The 25474-nt window shown below is 33.1% G+C and overlaps 1 protein-coding gene across 1 annotated transcript in view; it reads left to right on the plus strand.

Moving 5' to 3' along the window:
- Window positions 1–25474, plus strand: part of LOC142334901 (uncharacterized) — a 235711-nt gene that overhangs the window by 33736 nt on the left and 176501 nt on the right. Inside the window, exons 9-13 of the mRNA XM_075383229.1 lie at window positions 5578–5709; window positions 11036–11167; window positions 16194–16319; window positions 19989–20135; window positions 23901–24038. Of these exons, the coding sequence (XP_075239344.1) occupies window positions 5578–5709; window positions 11036–11167; window positions 16194–16319; window positions 19989–20135; window positions 23901–24038 (675 nt within the window). The remainder of the gene's footprint in view (window positions 1–5577; window positions 5710–11035; window positions 11168–16193; window positions 16320–19988; window positions 20136–23900; window positions 24039–25474) is intronic.

Raw genomic sequence — 25474 nt, forward strand, 5'->3', positions numbered from 1 at the left:
TGACTAAAATAATATGAAAAACTGACAAGTTCAAAAAAATCACAGAAATTTCTTTAAAACAAATACATTCAATAACGTAAGACATTAGGTAACAAGCGAATGCATAGAAAAGGTTCACTTAAACCTCTTGAGGAAGCAGTGTAGAGTTTTGAGTATTTATGCTGAAAAATCAGACTGCCAAAACAATAACAATTGGTTCAACAAACCACTAAAAAGAAATTAAAGGTCTCATTGGCCAACTATTCCTCAAAGCCTATAAAAAGCCTTTGGTTCTCTGAAAACAAACTGTATCTACATTCGGCCTCAAGTTTACGTAAATTGGAGCTGTCATTAACGGAGCCATGAACGAAAAATATTGTCAGTAATTAACATTAAGAACAAAAGCAAAGTTTTTTGAAAAAGACAGCATTATTCATTTAAATTTTACTAAAACTCTTCCTAAAATCCATGAGAACCCTCTGTTTCTCTGAAAACAAACTGTATCTACATTGCGCCTCAAGTTTACAAAAATTTGAGTTGTCATTAACTAAGCCGTAAATAAAAATTTTTTTCAGTAATTAACATTAAAAAACAAAAGCAAAATATTTTGAAAAAAGGCAGCACCACAATAAAAACAAAAAGTTTCTGATTCTAAGAATCCATGATAATATCCAACTTCTCCCTGATTGTGTCGCGCGCCCAGCAAACCGCCGAAGTCTTACGAGTTTTTGCGAAACAGACCAATTGTTGAGTGAATTTCTTCAAATATTAAAAAAAAATTACAACGATGCATTTTGTGTAATTATCCAGTTAAATCTGCAAAAAACGGAAAAATTTTAATTCCAGAAGACTTTCATGTGGCACCTAATTGCAACTAATGCTTTTTTGAGATTAGAGAGTCTGTATTAAGGTTTCTTGGTCACTACGTCTGACGAACTGTAACAAATTGGTCAAAAAATGCATATTTTGTGCGATTTTTGATGAAAAAAGTTCGAATTTTGAAAATTTTTAACAAAAATTTTAGCCTAAAAGACTTCAATCAAACAATTTAGCAACGCTTTTCTATCTCTAGCGGTTAACAGCAACACTCTTCCGTCAAAAATTTTAAATTTTTGTAACTTTTATTAGCGAAAGTTTGCCAAATTTTAGCAAAAATTAACGAAAATGTGAACAAAAACAGTCTATTGTTCACAAAACTTTAAGCTCGATGACTCCCTGTAAAAAACGAAAATCGAAAAAATCTGTTTAATTCCGTATTCTACGCTGAACGGGCTTTTTAATGATACCACTCACAATTCTCTATATATCGAATTCTCTATAATTCACAATATATCGGTCGGCCAAAATTGACTGAACAAAAAAAACCAGTTCATTATATAGTTCCTCCCTCCCCACTAAAGTGGGGGTAGGAAGAATAACAACAGTTGAAATTGTAGAAGGATGTAATAGAAATTGTTTGTATTTTGTCAGCATCTCGTCATAGTTTTGGATGAAATCTTGGCGTCAATAAAAAATCAAATAAACAACTGCATAGGGATGATGAAAAAAAATTATTGAAACGTATAGATTAACAAAACGCGTGTGAGATAGACACTGTTTTAAAAATACAAAAAAATATGTTGAGATCAGTGGTAATATCCATTATTTTTTAACGAAATTGTATTCATCTTGCCGGTGACAAAATTGTCAGAATTATAGAAAAATAAATTAATTCGAGAATGTATGCAAATAACATATGAAAAACTGAAATACTTATGTAATATTCAAAAGACTTCAGTCATTAAAACCATTAGCTCTGTGGTAAAATCATTCAGAGTGTTCATAAATAACTTCATAGAAAGCGATTGAGATCTGTCATTATCCTGAATATGTTATATGACTACAAACGAACGACAAGTACAAGCAGAAATTTTTAATAAAACTCATATAATTGTGACAAGAAGACGGTGTCGAAGCCATTAAAATTATGAACTATTGCAGTAAAACATAAATAATTGTTTTTCATTCACCTTGTTACCCAAATGACGCCTATCAATAAAGTGACAACAAATAGGAACATCAAAAAAGGCATATATCCAATAATAATAAGTACACATTCAAATGAAGATTTTTAAAATTCATTAGAGAGTGTATGCAAACCGTTTTTACTTGGGTTAATCTAACAGTTGACAGTAACAGGAAACAAAGCGTCAAAATTCAAAAATAATGATTTTTGTCTGAAAAAAATTATTCAAAGTTAAAAGAGCCAGTTAGTTAACAACCAAAATCGTTATATAGGTTCACTTATACAACTTAAATGAAGCCACTGCAGGCAAATCAGAGGAAATGCAGGCAAATCATGGGAAATCAATAGAAGTATACAAAATCATTTTGACACCATGACCTTTTCTCTGAAAACTTATGTCCCTTAACCTAATTGTACGTAATTTTTATCTTACCTTTATTGAGCCTGCATATGAAATTTCTAAGGCCATTAGTAAATATAAAATTGGAAAATGCAAACATAATTTTAAAAAGACAGCGGCCCAATAAAATCGGAATCATTAAAATTCTATAATATGATCAAAACAACCCTTGCTATTGCTGTTTGCTCATTAAAAACACCTAGTTGTTCAACTGTTTGCAAATAGCTAATGTGGAACTAAAAATTTCTGTCTTTTAATAAAATATGCAATTTGGACGGTCATTGAATTAAATTAGCAAAATGCTGGCAGAATCTTAGATCCAGAACACTCACAGGAAGTGGAAGTATAAACAGGAAGTGGAAGTCTGTTTTGGAGCTTCGAAAAGATTTTGGTGGTGTTTAGCTCTCGGGGCCCTCGTCTGTCTTGATACCACTAGAATTATTATGAAAAATTTTTGAAAATTTGTTGAAAGCTTTGGCAAGCATTATGCTATAAGTGAACAAAAACACCTGAAATCAGTTGAATGATTAAATGACTTCCAACTTCGATTACTCCTTGGTTAAAACGAAATTAGAAAAATTCTTTGCTTGACGTGCTTTCTAAAGGAAATGCAGTTCCTTCCCCAATTTGGTGTCGGAACAAATCAATGCCAGAGCTAACAGAAGTGCTAGACTTTCCATAGATAACAGAGGACGCAATAAATCTTCTTGAGTGCAAGTTGTGTTGCTGGCACTCTATCTAATTAACTTCAAATAAACGGAGCTATCGTTGGATGACATTATATAAACCCGGCGACAATATAAAAAATGACTCCCTTGCTGTGATTTTTTTCATTTAGCTGAAAATTGTTTATAGTCAATAGAAGAAACGAAAAACATTTGGCCAACAGGTCAATTTGCAGATTGATACGAACGAAAGGTATTGATTTGACTCTCTATCGCAATATAATAATCAAATCACTGTTTTTTAATCGTATCATTTTTCATTGACCGGCTGTTCAACTCAGTTTTATTTCTACTATATAAACAATTTTCAGCTGAACTGCTTCGTTTCTTCGTTTCTTTTAGCTTAAACTGCACTGCATTCGTACCATACAAGCTTAACCGTATCAGAATTGGAATCAATCGAACAACTATCAGACGGTACATTTTTGCAAAGGTTAATTTTTGGAAACGAAACAATTTTTAGGAAAGTACAGACGGTACAATTTTTAAAAAGGATCTTTTTTAATTATGAAACTGATCATAACCACAAAAAAGATTATCTTAATTACTATTTGAAAAATGAAATCGAGTGAAATTAGCTGCTTAAATAGCACGAAAGAACGAACAGAGGGTATATATGATTGAATATGGCCCATTTTTAAAAATTGGGCTATAATCTTTTTTGCAAAAAAAATTATTTTGAGGATTTCGGTGGACAAATAATCAATAACAGCTATAATTTATTATTCCTCATGTTTTGAGGATTAATTATTTGAAAACAAATACTTCAAAATCAAAAAATTTGGCACAAAGTTTAGTAAATTTTGGAGCTTAATAACTACAAAAATTTGCATACTACAAATTTCATGTTTAATATATTCCACACTTCATAGATATACTGTCATTATTCACAATTTTTTTAGGAATTAAGAATTGGTGCGAAAAGCTATACAACTCATTTAAGTCAGCTGAGTTTTGATCAATTTAGCTTTGATGTTACTGACTTCTAAATTTTACATCGCTATTTTGTCGACAAGCTTTTAAATAACTCAACCAGATAGAATTAATTGTAAATAGGTAAATATGTGCAGTCGCTTATTAAGTTCAGTTTATCGGCAAATTTTTGACCAAATTGGTTAAAATTTGTGGATTTTGTTTAATGTTTTAGATCTCGGGTAACCCGTCGAAAAGAAAAAAAAGTGAATTACTTTACGTTGGTTGGGACTTGTTGTGATATCACCGGTTTTCCTCGATGACTCATCTCAGAATGAAGTAATATTCCCAGTACCTAATTTAAAAAAGAAAAAAATGAATAATAGGAATAGAAAATTTTTGTTTTATTAATATAATACTCAAATTAATTACATTAAATCCGACCTTTCAGATTGTTCAAACTTTTTTTTCAAACGGCATCTCAGAATCTGTTTAAGGTTTTAAATTTTTCTGAGCGATCTTTTTTAAAGAGAAAATGTAAAATTTAAATTTTCCGCGAAAAGCAAAAAAATGGAGCGAAATCAGATCTGGCATTTGATAACCGAATAGGGTTGTTACTATTGTTTTCGCAAAAATTTGGTTTTTCAATTTATGTTCCCTTTTAGTTCATGTAAACTGAGTAACAGATTCACGCACGCTTTCTGCACCAAATGATAACCCGGATTTGAGTCTCAGAGCTTTCCAGCACTGAACCAGCACATTTCAAGAGTAAATACTTAATTCCATTTCTGAAACATTGTATCTTCAGAATATTTTAAGTTTCTTTATGTCCAATATTTCTTCATTATGATTATATTGAGATCATAGAGTTCGCCCAGGCTAAACTTATCCTTCATAGTCTGAAAATTACTCTTACCCCAAAATTAAGTCTTTGCAGAATAAAGTCATACTTTTGTAGCTTATAACTGGTAATTACTATAGTAGTATACACACTGTTTCTACTTAAGCTGGCTTGTAGGAATTTACCCCAAAGACCATTTAGCGCAGCGGTTACGACTTGCTAAGCTAATTAAATGTCACAAGCACCAACGCAGAAGTTCGATTCTCATAGAAAGCAAACCTTGTTGGCGGTAGTTAAGCTGAACATATTATTTTTCATGAGGTAAATTTAACTCAAAAATCAGACTGGCCAGTGTAAATTGTGACATGAACAGAGTACTGGCCATCGTATAAAACAGAAGGTCGTTAGACTGATTCAGCGCTGATTTGCTCTGCCACCAACCTCCGGAAAATTGAGCCAATAAAAAATGAGCCAATTAGGGAACAACTTGATCTGAAGGAACTAGCAAGACTCTTCCAAGAAAAACTTTCACTCGCAAATTTCTTTTATTCTCTCTACATAAACTTCTGATGACGCAGCGTTTTGCAATATAAGTTTTTATTTCAAGAGTCTTGCAAGATCTTACAAGATAGCATTCTGATCTAGAATGGGGTGTTTTTTGATTGCTTATCGACCTCCCCACATGTATTTAAAGTTTCGGTTTGTTTGTTTTCAGATATCAACGAGTGTCTCATTGCAATCCCGGTGTGTGGCAATAACTCTCAGTGTACCAATCTGCCTGGCAATCACTCATGTGCCTGTCTGCTGGGATACAAGACATTGGATGACTCCCATACTGACTGTACAAGTAGGAACTTAAATGATACCCCCTTTCTTTTAAATTGTTTTCCATTAGTTAAATTTTTCAGTAATTTATTCACTTGCATCAGATTACGTTGTCAATTTAGAACAGCAGAGTTTTAAAGGACAAATTCTTTTGCTTATTTATCTAGGTCCGGTTTAAATTATTATGTACATTTGATTGCATAAAATAATCGAGCTGTTTTTGTTATATATTGAGTAAACATCAATATTTGTGAAGTTCATGGCTCTAGATAATTTCAAAGTTTTTCAAACTATGACTTATGTTCGTAAACTTGATCCGGTTCTTGAACTTAATTTTACACATCTTGTTAAAAAAAACAAAGTAACAAAGTTTCTGTGCTCTGAAAAAGTTCTTTTGTATAAACTTCTAAGCATCTTCCAAGATCATGCAAGGTAGCCGTTTGTTTTGGACGTCAATAATTAAAATGACAAATTTATTTCTGGTTTCACGTGAATTTTGACAGCTAATTGTTGCAATTCTGAGGTTCTTAAAAGGCCAAATCCTGGTAATTAAGATGTTTTTGCATTTATTTAACGAAATTGAGAGCATTTCAACCCAAAAGATGAGGAAACAGTCAGCGTTTCTGGAGAACAGTATTTGTATGCAAACCGGATATTTTAAAATTTGAATACCTTAAACTGCTTTATTTAGTGCTGATTTTATGCTGCACAAAATTTTCTACTTCTGAGATACAATCTTACTATTCAAAACCATTTATTTAAATCTCCCTAATGAATGACAGCTATTGAGATTATATCACGTAGACTTGCGCCCCTACCAAAATTTGAAGGACCATTCGGTCCATTTCAGCCATCGTTTTCCATGTAATAGAGAAATGTTTTGAAATTACATCAATTTTCGGTCATTAGATTTCATAAAAATGTCGAATCTCCCAATTTTGTTGAAATTTTTGCCAAAATTTGTCCCTCAGGTTCCGCACTTTACCGCAAACAGTATAATATCGTAGTTTTTCAAGTGAGCAATCATTTTTCAAACGCTACGACCTTTAGAATCCACAAAAACGCAAGTAATTAATGTTTGTGTAAGTAGCTCCTAACCGACTTCGAAGACGCTAAAAGGCGCTTTGAAAACAACAAAGTTAGCCGACAGTGCCGGAATGGACAAAATACAGAGTGCATAGTTTTACAAACTACACATTGAATTATGTTTTTGTACATTAAACATTGGATTCTGTAATACATTTCTATTAAGAAAAACAACATGCAAATGAAATTCAAACAAAAAGGTTCTGTATAATATGTTCTAGTTTCTTTATAAGTTATATTAATTAGATACTTTTTAAATGAAGTTCATTTATAATATTTAATAAAAACTGCTCAAAATTTAAAAATTTTCAGAGCCAACTCATAATGACCAACTTGCACAGCTGGCAAATTTGCTATAGGATTAAGTAAACTGGGTTTTCATTTGATGACAATTGAGTAATTAATAGCCGCACAGCGATAGCTGAGGCTATTATTGGCCTTCTCTTGGTTTTTTTTTATTTCGTCGTCATGATTTTTGTTACGACCATATGACATCACAGCCATTTTTTGTTCATTCGTTCATGCAATTTCAATTGAATTGCATGTGTGACGTCATTTTTCGCTCTTAGTGGAGCGAGTTTTTTGTTCATGCGCGTGATTAAATTTTTGGTCACACTTGACTTACCTCACTCTCAAAAGTGACTTCCTCACTTTGAAATTGACTTTTATTTACTTTAATTCAAAGAGATAAGGTCAAATGGGTGTGTATCACTCTAAATGAAGGTTATTTGAGATCAGCTAATAGAGGCAGCAATAACTTATACAGATTTTTAATCAAAATATAATAGATCAGCCTTCAATGAAAAGATAAATTTTTTTGGTCTGTCTTTTTTACTGTTTTTTTAGACTGCTGATCTACGAATCATTGCGGCTATTTTCTGGCAATCTGCCAGCTATGTTTGTTTTTTTTTAGTTTCTGAAAAAAATGATTGGTAATTGTTATTCTCTGAAGATCCATCTAAATGAGATGTGATCAGTTATTATTGATTACTGATCACATCTCATACAAAAAGTGATCTTACACAGTTATCATAAATACATATCAGTTGGCACCTAGGATGGAACATTTTTCTTATTGCTTTCGCTTTTTACTTAGGGAATTTTTATTGCTAATAGTTTGACCAGAATATAGCAGTTACGTTAAAAATAATCTTCTAACTTCACGTCATTTACATCATTAACTTGATTTTTAATTAGGGGAAATTTTTTGAGGGTCGATGAGCCTGTTCGCTTTTATAAAGTATCATAAAACTTTTGTAATTTGACTAAATTGTGACACATCCAAGAGCTCAAATGAAAACAATTGTTTTCTTTTGTTTCAATTCAATTAATGAACTTTGGCGGCAAAACAACTATTTTGGAAGATTGATTAGTGCCGCTTTAGCAAAATCAGTTCGAAATAGATAAATTTAGTTTACCAAAAACATGCTTTACCAGAAACATGCTAACATTCTTAATTCTGTCTTATGAGGACAAATTTTATCACCATTTTCCAGAGTCCTAGCTCTCGTTTTCCACAAAACACAAAATGTGGAATGTGACAAAATTTGTCGCATATTTTACAATATGGCTTCTGTGTTGATCTATACCAGGTTGCTTTTAGTAGAGGCGCTACTCTGTAAAGTAACCTTCTATCTGAAGAGCTTTATCAGCTGAGTTTTAATTTCCTATAAATTTGTAAAAATGGAAATTAAGTTAATTAGTATAGTTTCCAGTCTGTATAGTTTCCAGCGTTGGAGCCCGACTCCTACATTACTTGACAAAATTCAAGGTTTTGTTGGCATATGCGATCACCTTTTTTCTTGTTGTGAGGAAAAAATAGACAGTCACACGCTATAGATTAGTAGTATATACCAATTCTGTGTTTACAGTTAACCAATTGCAGAATCTCAGGAAAACTTGAATCGATTTCTCCGAAAATATCTTTCTTAGTGCGCTCTCGAAAAGCGTCAGAAACTCATAACATCGCAGAGCTGTACCTATTTTGAAATGGGCTGATTTCGCTCGCTTGAATTTTTGTTACGTTAATATATGTAATCTAGGCTACATCTTTTCTTGCTCAACATCCAAAATTACTTGTTTCCCGTACATTCGTAACTAGTTTTGGAATAAGTTTTTGGAATGTTGCAAACCTAAGATCCACAAAGTGTGTAGCTATCTTCTACAAAGTGGAATTAATTTTCATTATTTAGAATTCACTTCACTGCGCCTAATCGCGATCCGAGTGTGCTTTCATGTGAACATATGTCTTTGAGCTTCGGTATCATCTTGGTATTAATCTTTTATGTTCTTAAGGGATTTCCCGGAAAGTCATCCGGATCAGTTTACATATTTAAATAAACAGTTTGTGCAATTAAGGTATAACGGCTACTCTCCCAATCGGTTGTGAGGAGTAAAATTTTACACAGCCCAGTTCGATTTAGTGGTTCGCAATCTGTCCGGATGTTTGGTTTTTGCAGTTCTTTTTTGTAACTATATATCCCTTATACTTTTACCGTTTGATTACAACTTGACTTTGTGACTATTCGCTAGTCTTAGTTTTTTTCAATTTCGAATCAGACTGGATTGCTGTTGATCACACAATACAGGCCCTCTATATCTTAACCAGTTCTATCCGCCAGGGAAACAAATCGAAGACAAAGATATAAGTCTGAGACCTGTTTATGTAAATATAATTAAACTTAAGTTGAGTTTCGCTCTTTGTACTCACGAGTTCAAATACCAGAAGCTGGGCGTCTTAACAGTTGAATTGCAGCTCAAATAATTCGTAGATACAGGACAAAGTAACAAATAATTTACTGCTCAAGATTATTTAAAGTACAGGACACAATGACACGTTATTTATCGCTCAAGTTCATTTTTTTAGTTACAGGAAGACTTTTGCGCAGGCTCCTGTAGATGAGTTCGTTGCTCTGTTGCTGATTTGTTCACATTTTTTTCTTAACACGTGACGATTACCATAACTGTAACTATAACTAAAACTATGACTTTTACTATCACTAAGCGGTTGCTATGACAACAGGAATTGGACAAAGATGAACATTTAATACAAAAGAGTTTCCCCTCTCAGTTTTTTATGCTGATGTAAAAAAAAACTGATGTTTCCCATCTCAGCGCAAGCTAGGCGAGCTCAGCTTCGACATAACGTACTTTGAATGGTGCATTAAAATTGAATTGAAAAGTAGAAATAGGCTTCATGGCTTGTAAGCTCATTTCCGCAGTGATTGCATGCATAGGCCCTTATTGTGGTAGGGAGCTGCCTGTACTTCTTTCACTTCAAAGTAGTTTAAAGTTTGATTGTAACCCTATTCTATGAAAAAAGTTTTATGTATAAAATAGAGTTGCGGAATTTAGTTACACGCCGGATCAAATTGGACTGTTACAATTTAGGTATACCTGTGAGGTGTAAAGCTGTTTTCTGATATCATGGTGGGAGAAATTGATGAAATCGTTTTTGAATTTTATTTTTAGAAACAATGCTATAAATGATCAATCGCAGATTGCTATGTTCCGTTTTAACTTCACTCTTTCCGTCATTTTACAATTTCTTGTTCAAGGGCCTGTATTCAATCAAAAAGTTTAGTCAATTGATGATCAGCTGTGAATCAGATTCCTATTTTGTTCATTTCGTGAAGGTCTAATATAGGAACTAATGTTGCTTTTAGAAATAAACCCCCAACGGAAATTTTCTTCACGCCGAGTCAAATTAGAAAAACAAAACGAAAAAGCAGAAGGAAATTTTCAACCCAAACTTTCATGTTTTAAAGCCACAGCTTTGTTTGGAATATTTTAAAATATTAGATTTTCCGTTTCTCAGTTGTCCGCGTTTCAGTGCCAGATTTTGAAACCGTCAGCTGTCGAAAAATCGCAAATTGCGTGTTTTAATCAAGGTTAGGTGACACCGCAGAAGTTAGTATCAAGTTCTCAATTACTCTATCAGAGTGACGTAACCTATACATAAACCACTCCAGGAATAGAGTGGAACTATAAGCGCATTGTACGCTTATATTGATATGCAGACCAACCATGTGGTTTTATGGTTGTCTCGACAGCAATGGACCTTGGTTTTTAAATGTTCATTCATTTTTTGCAATCTTTTTAAGTTTTTTTTACTTTTGTGATATAATCTGGCTTGTTCCAGTGATCGTGATAGATATGACATGATTAGGCATCTGTAGTTAATTTTGGAGTTGATTCCTGGTCGTTTTCTACTGGTTTCCTCATATTACCATTCCAAAATTTCAAATCACTTTTCATTGCAGACGTTGACGAGTGCGTGGAGCGAGTTAAGATTTGCGGGGACAGCTCCAACTGCTCTGACACTGTTGGATCATACACATGCCAATGTCACTCTGGATACTTCTCGGCTAACACCTTTGAAGATGACTGCCAAGGTCAGCTACCTTCCTCAATTAACTCAAATTTTAAGCATCCTAGAATCATATCCCGTTAAAACAAAATTTGAACCAAATTGGCAGCACTTTCGGGATTTTGAAACACTTGAATTAACTTGAAATGCTTGACGATGTCATTTCTCTTTCTTTAAAAGGTTTGCCATATGCTTTGCAGACAGCGATTTTCTAGATGGAACATTAGTTTGGCTTTTTAATAGCCGCGTCCTCAATTCCAGGCGGCTATTATAGCGCTCCTATTTTTTTTACAATTCAAAGAATTTGAGTTGTATTGGGGCGCTGTGTATTTACAATTCAAAGAATTTGACTTGTATTGGTGCGCTGTTTTTTTTAAGATGTATTCACACATTTTTCAATGACTTTGATCTTTCAAAACGGAATAAACAAGTAAAGCCCAGTGGGCTTAGAGTTTCATTAGAGGCCCAATGTGGGTTTTAGTAGTCCTTCAAGTGCTTAGGGTGGTGCAGCTGCTGGGATGGCCTTGATATATGGTTTAAAGGTCATTTTTAGGAGTTTTTGGGCTCAAAATGGTGCAATTTTTCATGTTTTTCTGTTTTTTTAGTCTTTTGTTTGATTAGCCTTAGGTAGAAACTTTTTAAAAGTTGATAAAGGACTTTTGCGAGACAAAATTACTTGTTATGACCATTTTAAGAGCTATATGTTTTGGTACTACAAACACAAACACGCAAAATTATAATAATTTTTTGCAAATTTTTTCAAGTTTTTTGAAAAATGTTTGTCATTTTTTAAGTTTTTCCAGATTCAGGGGCCAGGGAATCATCTATATTAAGGGTTGATAATAGGGCACTGCAAAGTTTCTAGTAACAATGGATTGGTTTTCAACATTTAATTGTCCCAAATTTTAGCATTTTTTTGATGAAATCTGCAATTTTTTAAGGTTTCCTAAAGTTTTTGTCAATTTTTGATATTTGTCCATTCTCACGTGCCAGAAAACCTATTCCACGGTCTGATAGAAATTTACTGAATGGATTTTAGTTTCAGTGAAATTTTTTTCAACAATTTAACTTTTCGAATTTTCTAAATTTTTCTTCTAAAACTTGCTTTTTTCAAAACATTTGCTTGCTATTCAGTTTTTTTGCCTCTGTAGCCAGATAACCCCATCCAGGGTTTGATAGTATGTTATTAAATAGTTGCTAGGGGCAATTGAATGTTTTTCAACATTGTAATACAAAGAATTTCTATTTTTTTTTGAAATTTGAAATTTTTTTCTAAAATTTTTGCCTGTCGATTTTTGGATGGCCTCTAGAGACACAGAAATGATTCTGAAGATAATAATAACACAATTTTCGACAATTTTTCAATAAAATTTGCAAATGATTTCATGTTAAATTTTTGGGTCATTTTGAGTTAATCGATCTTCAAGGGCCAATAATTTTTTTTCAGTTCTTGCAGATATAAAACTGGACCAATCAAAAATTGGCGTTGAACATATTTTTAAAATAAGTATATTTAAAGTAGTCAAGTTTGGCCTTTGGGTGAAAGTTTTAAGAGTTTTAGCAATGGGTATTTTTTGTATATGTTGATTGTTTTAGCTTCTCAAATTTTTGAGATGATTCCGTTGCTGTTTTGGCTGGCATTGTTTAATTGATCTGCTGGTCAGATATTTCTAAGTTTTTCTTTCAATTCCCTGAATTGTATTTCAGGACTTGTCCTGCTATGTTTTTTACTTCGTTTAACAGATTTTTGTTTTGTTTTACCTTGACTTCTTGGAATTGACTTTTTCAATGACTTACTTCACTCAAAAAAATGATTTCTGAACTCACTTATGGAATTTTAAATTTTATGAACATTTACTTGTTAAAGGTCAATAGTGGCATCTAAGTAGTGCCAAGCATATATGCCCTATTTCTTGATTATAGGAGTCTTGAGTTTTTGATTTCGAATATTAATTTTGGAATCTTCTCCGTTTGTGCCCCCAGTACGTTATGCGCCCCCCAGTTACAGAGCACGTGCCATTACATAGTAAGTCATTATGTAAAATATTTTGCACGTGCATCTGAGGGGTGCAAATAATATGCGCCAACTAAGCTGAGGGAGCCCAAACGGAAAAGATCCTAATTTTGAAAAAACTATTAAGGCTTTCTCCTTATAGAGGTTATGTGTCTCATAAAAATGACAGTCCAAAGCTAACCCAAAAACTCTAGTGGTCTATTAAAGAACTGGTGATCGATCTGTCTATCTAATCTTTTTAGTTGTTTCAATTCATGGAAGGCCCCAAGCGTCTATCGCTATTTTCCGGCAATCTGCCGGCTATATATTTTCAATTGCGCCCATTTATACAATTTGTCACTATTCAACTGTATTGATAGTGCTATGGGTTTTTTTTTAATTTTGACCTAGTATATTGAAATAGACAGATGCACAGCTGGCCAATTCTTGGCTTTTAAAGTTGATGGAATCTGCTGAAAATAAGGAAGCACAGCAATGTGCCTTCGCACATAATTTTTCGACCCCTCTCATCCACATTTTTGGCTTCATTGTCTACCGAATCAGGAAGAGAAAGAACACTTTTAAAAAGTTCAAATAATGTTCAAATTAATTGGTGTATTGCTGCCAAAAAAAAACAACAAACAATTACATTAAAACTCAAAGTCTTTTTTAAAAGGAATTAATTGATAACAAAGTCCAATAGCGTCACTAGAAAAACAACATGGGAGCATTCTTAACGGGGATGGGTAAAAAGTAAACCAAAAGACGAAAAACGACGTCAAAGATAACGTTTTCTTTAGAAAACAATAATATTAATGAAAATCATTTGTTATCAATTGAAATCTATAAAATGTTAAAGTTCAATCATACGCCAATGTAAAGGAAAAATTCAGCCGCAAAACAAAAACACCATTAAAGTTTGCATAACACTGCGTTGAAGCAGTTAAAATCATAATTTATTCCGTTAACAAAGGTTTTATTTTCCCACTTCCTTTGAACGCCATAATGAGATATGTGATCTCAGAACAATCACACTAGGCATCAAGAGGTAAAAAACAACAAAAGGGAAAAATGAAGAAAAACATTTTTATCTTTTCAAGAACAGTTGATTCCAAAGTCATAAAAGCATCATCTATCAACTGAAAACATTAAATAGCTTCTCTTGTTTTTAAAAACAAAAACAATTAAGATCTGAAATTGTTTCGGATATGTCTTACGTCTCCAAAAACAGATAAATAGACGAGAATAAAAAAAAAGTTTTTTTGCGAGGAACCGGTGTTGAAGCCGTTGGAAAAAAATTAAAGCGCTAAAAAACCTTAGATATGTTCAGTTTTGCTTTTCCTCAACAACGATAACCTGCTATGCTAACTGTAAGTACTTATACTAGGTAGCAATTAGACAAACTGAGCAATTTTTTTTTAAAAAAAACACGTCCACAAGCGTTTTTCAAAACAAAGAAAAACGTTTTTCAAAGCATTTGATTTCAAAGTCATAAAAAATATAGCTATTCACGCAAATCAGTAAATAGTTTTCTTTGCCCATGCATAGGAGGCAGGAATTTATCCAGAAATTATCCAATATTTACCAGCGATTACAAAAAGAAGCACAAAAAATACAACGAAATTTCCTTTCAATTCTGCTAGCAGACGGTGTCGAAGCAGTTGAAACCATAATTTTTTCAAAAAAACTGATATCTTCAAAAGTGTTTTCTTGTTAAACGTCTATAATCTGATATCTGACTTGTCATTTTTCTGACAAGACCAGAAAAAGGACCTCAAGATTGAAAAAAAGTCCAAAAATTGAAAAATTGTTGTGAAAATTTGTAGCATTGAAGCAAGTGACCTGTCTTTGATGACTGTACGCTAAATTTTGACCATACAAAAAGAGTAAGTCGCTGAGCTCAATAATCCATTGTTTATTTTCCGAAAAATTTATTCAAAAATTCAAAACGGACATAGGCTTTCCAGTAAAAATATAGATAGAAACTCATTAGAAACCAAATCGAACATGTCATTAGTAGGTTTTGACTCGAGTTGTTCTTTTCTGTAAATAGCGTTAAAAAATGCGGAAATACTTTTATGAAGTCATCGACTGATTTCAATACGTCTTTTAGCTTCGAAAAAATGATTGACCTCATCTAGCCTTGCTTTTGCTCTTCGACCATTAGGAACATGCAATTGGTCCGAGTATCATAGATGTGTAAAATTTGACAAAAACCCAAAATATCAAAAATAAATTATGCATTTTGCATCATTATCGATTAGAATTAGGAAGCGGACAAAAAAGCGGACAGAGTTTTGATTCAAGAACACTCTCGAAAGGATGCACAAGTTAAACTAGCTTCTGTCGGTGATATTTAAACAAAATTGACTAAAAAATCATATTTCATGCCATTTTTGTTCGTTGCCATCTTTAGTTATATTTTATAATATATTTTTCAGCAACATTGACAAAAATTTGCTTAAATTTACGGAAAATGTGAATAATAACAACAAATCCTCCTTCAGCCTCAAGATATTTAAACCAATGCAACCCTTACACCAGTGGTTGTTTGAACTGCCATTTAGATTAATGCAAAATCTGTTGAGTCTCTCACATGTATGACGTGTCTCAGTATCAAATTTTGCTTGAAAAAATTCAAAAAAAAATTATGAACAAAACTGGCAAAAATGAAGACTGAAAGCTTCAAGTTTTCAACGGCAGCGTGAAATCGTTGTGCGGTGTGATGGCGTTTTGCATCAACAAATTTTGTTCATATTTTACCTGTTTCCAAAAATTGGAAATTGGTACAAGGTAATTGGATGAGAAAAATATAACGGATTTGGTAGTGCTCCAAAAGTTTGAGCGTCTCCAGACAAACAATTACTAAGACAAAAGTATAACTTTTTCCGGTACTTTGGTTAATATATCTTGTGAAATTTGAAGCAACTCACTGATTTTTAATTCGTATAGTTTTTTAAAGGTTGCGGATTTCTTCATGCGCAAAAAACAATGCTAATAAAACTTCCTTGATAAAATTTTTGACTATTAAGTACTGCATTGAAATAGAACATTTCAGATATAAACGAATGTGATGAGGGTATTTGCGGATCCTACTCTGCGTGCGAGAACCTGGATGCTACATACAACTGCACTTGCTGGAACGGATTCGAATCATTGTTGGGAACTCATGAAGACTGCATCGGTAGGAGCTTTGGCTATAAATTATAACAAGGCGGCTCGTTAATGTGCGTTCGCACATGATGTTCCGACCTGAGCTCATCTACATTTTCACTTAATTGTCAACCAAATGAAGAGATAACAAAAATAGATGTTTGAGTTATAAAAAAACCGTTACACAACCTAATTACTAATTGAATTACACCATGCCTTGCCTCATTACAGCGCTAACGAGATCTGAGATCTGCCATTAAAGAAATTACGAGAAAAAACAACAAAATAAGCAAAAACAGAAATTTCATGGCAAAAACTCAATATGTAAACTTGAAAGCACCTGATAACAAAGTCAACACGCAGTCAGATATAACCTTGACTACAAAAACTTACTTTTTCCTAACTATACAGCAGATGGAAAATTTCCATATTGAGACTAGGTAAACAAAAATTAATCAACATTTTTCAAAACAAGAAATTAGCTTTTAACAAAACAATCCTTGTTAAATTTACTAAAAATTCATTAAGAAACCAATAGAACCTGTTTTTGTTTGTCTCAGTCGTAGAAACGGACTAAAGATGCAGAAAAACTCAAAAAATTACAAATGATTTGCGAAAACAAAAACTATTGATACCATTAAAATCATTCGCTATTATCCGAATAACTTATTTTTAATTCAGCTGTTGTTTATACCAATTCAGCTAAACTATTTTTTCTGGGAGATTAAAAAAGTTCACTTAAGCCATATTTGAAAACCATTGGGATCTGTTATTACGCGATTGTGCTGAAGAAGAAAAAAACCGCAAACCTTGACCTCTCAAAAAACGTTTATGAAAACGCATTTTATCCAACAAACAAAACATCAGTGACGACATAACATCAGAAGATATGGTACTTTTTGAAATACACGAAATCGGATGAGACCTCTCAATGATGCAAATATGTTACGATTGGACGAAAAGAACAACAAAAACTAAAAAGATTGGAAAATATTTGAAAATGTATAATATCATAAATTTTACGACTATTCGCTACAAACTGACTGCTACGGGTAAGATCGTTCAATCAATCCTCAATTACAGGCTTATAATACCGTTTTTGCTATTTACGGCAACGTAAAGAACAAAAAAAGGCAATAATAGCAAATTCAGAAAAAAATTGAGCGAGAAAGGTGTCGAAGGCATTAAAAAGTGAACTTATCAGTAGAAACTTTTCCATTTTCCATTTACTTTTTAATAGGATTGGGTTTCTTCTTTTTTTACAATATGACTTCAAAAAATCACTAAATTTGAACAAATACATTAGAACTACTAAAGTTTTGAGGAAACTCGTAGTATCAACGCCATTAAAATCAAAAGCTTTCAACGGAAGCCAGTAAATACACCTTATTCTGCCTCAGTTGGACGACAAGGACGTTTGTTTTTCATGGGTTATCAATAAGACATTACAACAAGTCAATGACTATGAAAACAACAACAATTACAGGCAAAAAATTCAGAAAATGGCGAGAAAGTGTTGAAGCAATTAAAACCATAAGCTCTTCCCTGAAAACTTAATTCATGATTCGTTGAACGCCTTTCCTAAGACAATGGGATTTCTAATTATTAGGATAAGGTGATAAAATTTGAAAAGGAACTAATAATAAGAAAAAAATATCCAAAAATTAAAAAAAAGTTATGGAAGCTCGTGCCATTGGAGTCGTAACACTAACAGGTAGAAGAAAAAACTGCTAACCAGAATAGTTTCTGGTTGCAATAGAAAAGAAGGGGACCTGTCAATACTTGGGTTGACCAACAATTCACGAAAGTAAAATAAAAAAGTTTGTTAAGGTCCAAAAAAATTTCGAAAAATCCGTTTTAAAGTTTTAACAAACATTAAATTTAATAGGTTTCAACTGAAGTCAATAAATACGCTCAGATATGCCCTGATAGGAGGACAATGATGTTTAATATGCATAGGTAAACAAAAAGACATCACAATAAGTCTTATAACTATGAAAACAACAAAAAAAACAATCAAAATTCAGAAATTCTGTTGAGGTTCAAGTGTCGAAGCCATTGTAACCATTAGTTTTTCTCTGATAACTTGTACTATGGTCCATCGAAGGTCTCTTTTAAGCCAATGCGAGCTACCAATTTCAGGATTATGCGATATTATTTCAAAAAGAACCAGGAATACGAAAATAACAAAAAATTTTAAAAAAGTTTTTTGAAATCTTTTTGCAAAAGTCATATAAGCAATAATTAGATGATAAAACCGCTAATCAGATTAGTTTGGTTTGCTTTAGGAAAGATGGGGGTCCTGTCATTACTGACATTGACTTACCGTTCATGAAAATAAGCTTACGATTGGTTATTAATGAAATTTTTTTTCGGAAATTTATTTTTAAAGTCTTAACAGTCATTAGCTGTCCCCTCACAGCACTAGATAGGTTCACTTAGTACTCATTATGGAATATATTGCACTTTTTTCATTGAGTATATGCCATAGGACTCCAAAAAATTAGTGGAACCTCAAAAAGAAAATCACAATTTCAATTAAAATCAGAGAATGAAAAGTCAAAGTTGAAGCCAAAAAAATATGAGGAATTCCTTGAAAACGAATAACTTGTTCATTAGGCTTCATTTGACTATAATTTAGATTTGTCATAAACAGAACCTCGATATGAAAAGTGACTCTCTTGCTGACTTAAAAAGAACAAGAAATAATTAAAAATGTTATCTAAAAAAGCTCTCAAATATAATTCGATTAATTCGATTTTTCGATTAATTCGATTAATTCGAATAGAATTCGATTTTTTATATAGTGAACTTCCATATGAGACCAGAACTGTTCTTTTTATGGACTCTAGTCTATTAGGAGGAGAATATTGATTGAGTGAAATGTAATTTTGAAATACTTTTTCTTTTAGAAAATATCTTAATTTGAAGAAATACACTAAAATTGAACAAATTCATGCCAAATATCCCGTGTTCACATAAAACTTCAATCCTCGATAACTCCTAGAAAAAACGAAATTCAAAAAAATCTTTTTAATTTTGAACTCTACGCTAGACGAGCTTTTTAATGATACTACTCACATTTCTCTACGATGAATATATCGATCGGCCAAAATTGTCTGAACAAAAAAAAACCCATTTGAGTATATAGTTCCTCCCCCCACAAGTGGGGTCATAACAATGACGAAAATTACCCATATTTAGACCTCGGCTCATGAAAAGGCTATAACTGGCCAAAAAATGGCACGAAAAGACTGTGCTCGACCAAAAGTGGCGTGAAAAGACTAGAGTCGACACATGAAAAACTTTAGCACAACTTTAACAAATTGGTTAACTATAAATTGGTTTAGTATGTATTTGAATAATATTGTATCTATATGTATTTATAATCAATCTGTTATATGACATTGCCCCATATTAAATTTTAAAGTTTTTTTTTCATAATTTGAGGTCTGAAAATGGGCATGTACAGGTACTCTTAGGCTAATTTGGTCGCTCTGTGTGTTCTTCTTTGGAACGGATGAGTCAAAATAGTGACTGTTTGTCCTCAAACAATTTTTGGGAAAATCATGAGCTTCCGATAGTTAATACTTAGTGGGTTTCAGATGCTGTTATTTAACCATAAGTGATCACATTAATGTGTTCGGAACTTTCTGTCTGAATAATTATAAAAGCAAGTTTCCAATGTTTCGATATTTAGACATAAATGAGTGTGTACGATTCCCTGATATTTGTGGAGAGAACACCGAGTGCGAAAACAAAGTTGCCAACAATTCCAACCCAACACACCTGTGCCACTGTCTGATTGGATACGAAAGTTTGGATGGTAGCAACATCAACTGCACAAGTAAGCATATTGGCAGAATTATTTTATTTTGTTAATTTTAAGTTTAAATTTCATTGAAAAGCGCAAGAAAGGCTAATAGACGGTACAATAAAAAGCTAACTTTAAAAATGGGCTAAAAAATTTCTTTTTGGTTGCGAGTACAATTATAGTAAACATTTTTTTGGGTCAAAAATGGCCCTTATAAAAATAACACTGCTTAAGGGAAGTTTTTGATCGAAGAGATGACGAATAATTTTTTAATAGCCGCCCTCATCTTCTCAGCCGGCAATTATAGCGCTCCTATTTTTTTTTTACAATTCAAAGAATTTGAATTGTATTGAGGTGCTGTCTTTTTTTAAGATCTGTTCACACAATTTCATGATTTTTGAAGTCAAATTGGAATAATGATTTTGGTCACGCCGAGACAGAAAATGGGGCGAAAAAGCGAGTGGTCTTGCGGTGTGAAAATATTTCGCTCTAATTTTAAAGTAGAGTGAGAAAACGGTGCTTGAACAAACATTCGCTTTGTCGCTAGTTCTCGCGGTTTTTTGTTCACATGCGGCAATTTCTCTTAGATTTTTACTTTTTTTGGATCGGATTTTTTTTACAAATGGTTTCCCAAATCCATTAATAGTTCATTTTAGGCCTAAGTTTTTGTTTGAACCAGATTTCTATTTCTAGCTAAAGGTTTTTTGTTTACATGCGGCAGTTTGACAATGATTTTCTGTTTTTTTTCCATTTTTTTACCTGTTTTTTTTTCAGAAATGGTTTTTCCAATTCACTCATAGTCCGTTTTAGATCTAAATGTTTGTCTAGTCAATTAAAGTTCTTTGAATTTATATGTCAGGACTTGTCCTGCTATTGCTATATTTTTACTTCGTCGAACAAAAATGTTTCGCTTTACCTCATTTTGCCGCTTTTTCAACATTTTGCGTGAAATCTTTTTGACCTCTCTAGGCTAGTTTCTCTCTTCTCTCATTCTGCTAAAAGTAATTTCGAACATCAGTTGCTCAGCAAAGCAATTCAAAATGAGCAGAATCAGTATAAAAAATTGAAGTCAGAAATAGAAACGGGATTAAACCCATAAAGCACAATTTTAGATGACCGCTATTTGAACGTCGTTCATATAAGTCTTAGTTACCATGTCTAATGCTTATTGGTATTGATTGTATCCCCAGTAGCCTCTCTCTAAGAAACAGAAGTATGTTCAACTACGAAATGCCATAAAAAATTGTACTTAAAAATTGTTTTTGTACAAAAGTCTTTCTTTTTTCAATATCTTCTATTCTTTCAATCCCAATCGTGCTTATTGGAATCAACGGCGGCTATTTTCCGACAATCTACCGGGTATGTTTTCATATTAAAAGACTTTGTTTCAAAGGATTTACATTGAAGAGCAAATATAAATACTGGTAAAGTGCTCACTTGTGATATAAACTTCGGTATAAATGAAATGTTCAGTTTTAACTATTATGTTTCAATTATTGGGCTAACAGCGTCATACACAAGACTGTCGCTGGGATTTATGTTGCTCAGCTCATCTTTTGGGTTACACATCTTATGCTGCTACTTTTTTGACGCCATTTTTAAAGATCCGAGCTATGACTTTCGGTTAATTGCTCTCGAAGAGAAGCAATTATTATAAACCTGTGTGTTTTCCCGACTCGAAGAGGAGTATTGAGATTTACAAGTTTTTAAGACTCGAAGAGGAGTATTCAGATTTTACAGGTTTTTCTAGCTGACGCAAGTTAGTTCATGACTTGTACGTTTGATTTTTGTTTTTGAACTTTTACTTCTGATTTAGAACATTAATTTTTTTTTTCAAAATTGGACTTTAACAAAAACTTAGTTTATGATGTATAGCTAATATGAACTGCTAGTAATATTACTAGCAGTTCATATTAGCCCCCCCCCCCCCCCTCAATTGCTACCCAGGGTTAACTTGTACTATTTCAAAAAATTTTAGGGTAAATTTTTCATGAGAACCTGCAATTCGTTCGATTCTGTTAGATTCGTTCCTGTTGAATTATGGTCTCATTGGTTCGTTTTCTTCACTGGATGCCAATTAAACGTCTACCAGAAATGTTTTGTTCAAAGCAATAATTTTGAACAATTTCTTTTCTCAAAACCGAACCATTGTCCAATTTTAACTTTAAAAACTTTTCAAATCCTAAAATATACGAAGTTTTTTCCCAATTTTGGTTTCTGGTTTCTGCTACGTACGCGTTGCCTGCTCAAGTTTTACATTGATTTATTGAATACGTATACAACTATTACTATGGGAAGTCACCGAATAAGATTTTGATGTACTTTAAAAGTTTTTAATATCTTTTTCAATGCTCTCGTCTTTAGGTTTTTCCTGAAAAAATGTTGTATGGAAATTTGTACATTTGAATCATGAATGTGAATGTTCTGACGAGAAAACACTGTCGAATTGTTGTGGCAGACTATAGTTTCCGCTTATGCTGTATGGTGCTCGAATTTTTAAGGTTTCTTTTAAATTTGTTGATCGTTTTTCGAAAACTTTGAAATTGTTGTAACAATTTAATAGCTTTCAACGAAATCTTAAAGAAACTTAGCCACCTAGAAGGTCAATTTTTCTTGCCAAAAGGATTTTGTTCAGCTATTTATGGACATTATAGAATATTTCAGGTTCTGATATTTCTTCCTCAAAATCGAGATAAGACTCCATTATCGACATCTTTTAGGGCTAACCAAACAATTTAAGTTTGACCTAATAAAATTGTTTTCGAACAATAATTGAGAATGAAAAGAAGTGGTTTTAAAAAAATCATTTCATACGATCATCTTGGTTAATTCGACTTTCCAATAAAAATTCGACTTTCCAATTTATATTTTCGTACGAAAAGATGTACATCTTACTGTATCTTATAAGACTTTATGTCCATCGCTCTGTATTTTTAAAAAATGTAGATGAAAAATGTTCGTTCAAATTAGAATTTTCTCTTATATTATTCTACTTACCATAGGAATACATAAGTGGTATATAAATATGCCACCAGGGCGATAGTTCACGAAAATTTTAACCAAATGTCGTCTTTGTATAGTTGCAGTCACAGTCCTGAAATACAAAACTAATCAAACTCACCTGAGTTAGAAATGTCACTAAATGTCTGACCCTTTTGACATTCCGCCTTCAAAAAAGGGACAGACAGGTAACGCTCGGAGGGCAATAATTTGTCTTAGAGCCTATTGGCTTGCTGGACTCACCGAAAGTATGAGATTCACCGAAACTATTTCAGAGACATAATTTCAAAGGTGTGAAAAGCAGTTCTTAAAGTTTGCCTCCTCCCATTTCACACCCCAATTTTCCACCCACTGAAAATTGTTCCACCCGTAAACCAGCGCGTCCTACCCCTTCTCCACACGCGCGTTCTATCCCCCGTCCACTCCCCCAACCACCCTGTGCCCCCCGCCGCTAACCCCACCCCTTCAATTAAGCTAAAGCTAGCCTTTTCAATTCAACCGCTCGCCAGTCGTTTGAGAGCAATTCATTCGACTTTATATACAAAAAGTTTCCCCGCCAACTATACAAACTTTTAAAGCTTTTACTCATATTTTAAAAGCAAATTCAGCCGTAAAACATTTTACTCAGATTTTAAGTGAAAAATTATCAGTAAATCTTTTTACTTAGATTTTAAGTTTGAAAAATAGCATTAAAATTTTTGTCTGACTCTAAGCAAAAATTCAGCATAATTGGACCAATCGGTTTTGTTAATGTCCGCAGCTGGATGTGATGTTAAATGAAAATTATTTTTTTTGCAGATGTGGACGAGTGCACTAATTTCGTGAACCCTCCCATTTGTGGCAATGATTCCAACTGCAGTGACAACATCGGCAGCTACTCCTGCAACTGCAGCACAGGCTACCAATCAGCCAACGGAGAAGACAATGACTGTCTAGGTACTTCTATAAATATTAACGAAGGTCATGTTGACGAGGTTAATGTTGACCTAATTGACATTTCAAAAAAGGGTGTTTAATTATAAAAAAAGGTATATTTGAATCTAAGCAATTATCGTTGCAATCCTGATTGCGGAACGTTGTGAACTTGGGTATTTCCATTATAAGTGGGCGGGGGGATGCTATAGGGTGAAACAAATAGGCATAAAACTGCTGGGAACTGTAGTTTTAGTATTTAGTGTGCGATATTGTGAAGGGCAAAATTTTTTTTACGTACACGCTTTCAAATTGAACCAAATTTGGCGGGCTCATGCACTATACTCTGTATCTCCAAATCGTCCATGCTTTCACTAATATCAAGCAAAATATAAAATAATGCGCTTCTTTGCACTAACATCATTTCGCATAGCGCAGTTGGAGCTGATACTCTCGTTTCGGTGCCCCCTTCCTTCACCCTTTAAGTTTCACGCCTATATCATCTAACACCGATCTTAATTCCTTATATAGTTGGTAAAATGGAAATTCAAAATAATATGTAGGTTTTGAGTTCTAGAGCGGTTAGGTATCAAGGCTCGAAGTTACATATTAATAGGGGTCAAAAGGTCGTGGGATGAAAAGATATAATACTAAAATTTTGACAAGGTAAGAGAGACTCGCTGTAATACGCAACTTCTGAGAATGAAGATTGGCTCTAGATTGGATTGGATGTAGTAAATCTGCAGATATAAATAGTCTAATTTATCCGCCAGTGCTTCATTTGGATGTGAAATCAGCTCGAATGTCAGGTGCTCATTCAGTGTTGTTTCTTGTGTCAAAGTCTTTTTCCACTTCTAGTTACACCGAAAGCGCGCTAACTTGAACTAAAACCCCTCTGTTTGATCACTATAGTTTATTTGCAAAACACTTGATTTAGCCAAGTGATTTAATAGAAATTATGCAGGCTTTTTCTCAGTCATTTCAGAGAACAATTCGAGTTTCTGGTTTTCTACCAGTTCCGTGGAAAACTTATCTTGATATCAGAATGTTTCGTCGTTGCAAGATACATCGAAAGTTTGCGTACAACTATGCAAGTCTTATTATGGACAATAATTTTCATGGGATACATGCAAAAAATTATCATTTTCCTATTTGACATTTAAACAATTTGCTTAAGTACTAACAGCTGAATTCTGCCTCAGCACATGATAATGCTATTGCTTCTTGTTACTTACAATCTCAGACTAGAACCAGACCTGTCACTTAATTCAGAAAAAAATCGAAGTGCTTCTACTATCATTCTTTATTTCCTATTGACATAAGAAAAACTATAAATTTAAATTTTCTATGATTTTGGTCCTAAGTTGTATCAATTGCCCCCTTTAGTTATCACAAAACTCGCTGAGCACATTTCCAGTCAACTTGCTGAGGCGTTTTTCAAAAAAAAGAAATTTGAGTAT

This window comes from Convolutriloba macropyga, chromosome 2 (assembly GCF_964194025.1).
Source record: "Convolutriloba macropyga chromosome 2, txConMacr16.3, whole genome shotgun sequence".
Classification (NCBI taxonomy): domain Eukaryota; kingdom Metazoa; phylum Xenacoelomorpha; order Acoela; family Convolutidae; genus Convolutriloba; species Convolutriloba macropyga.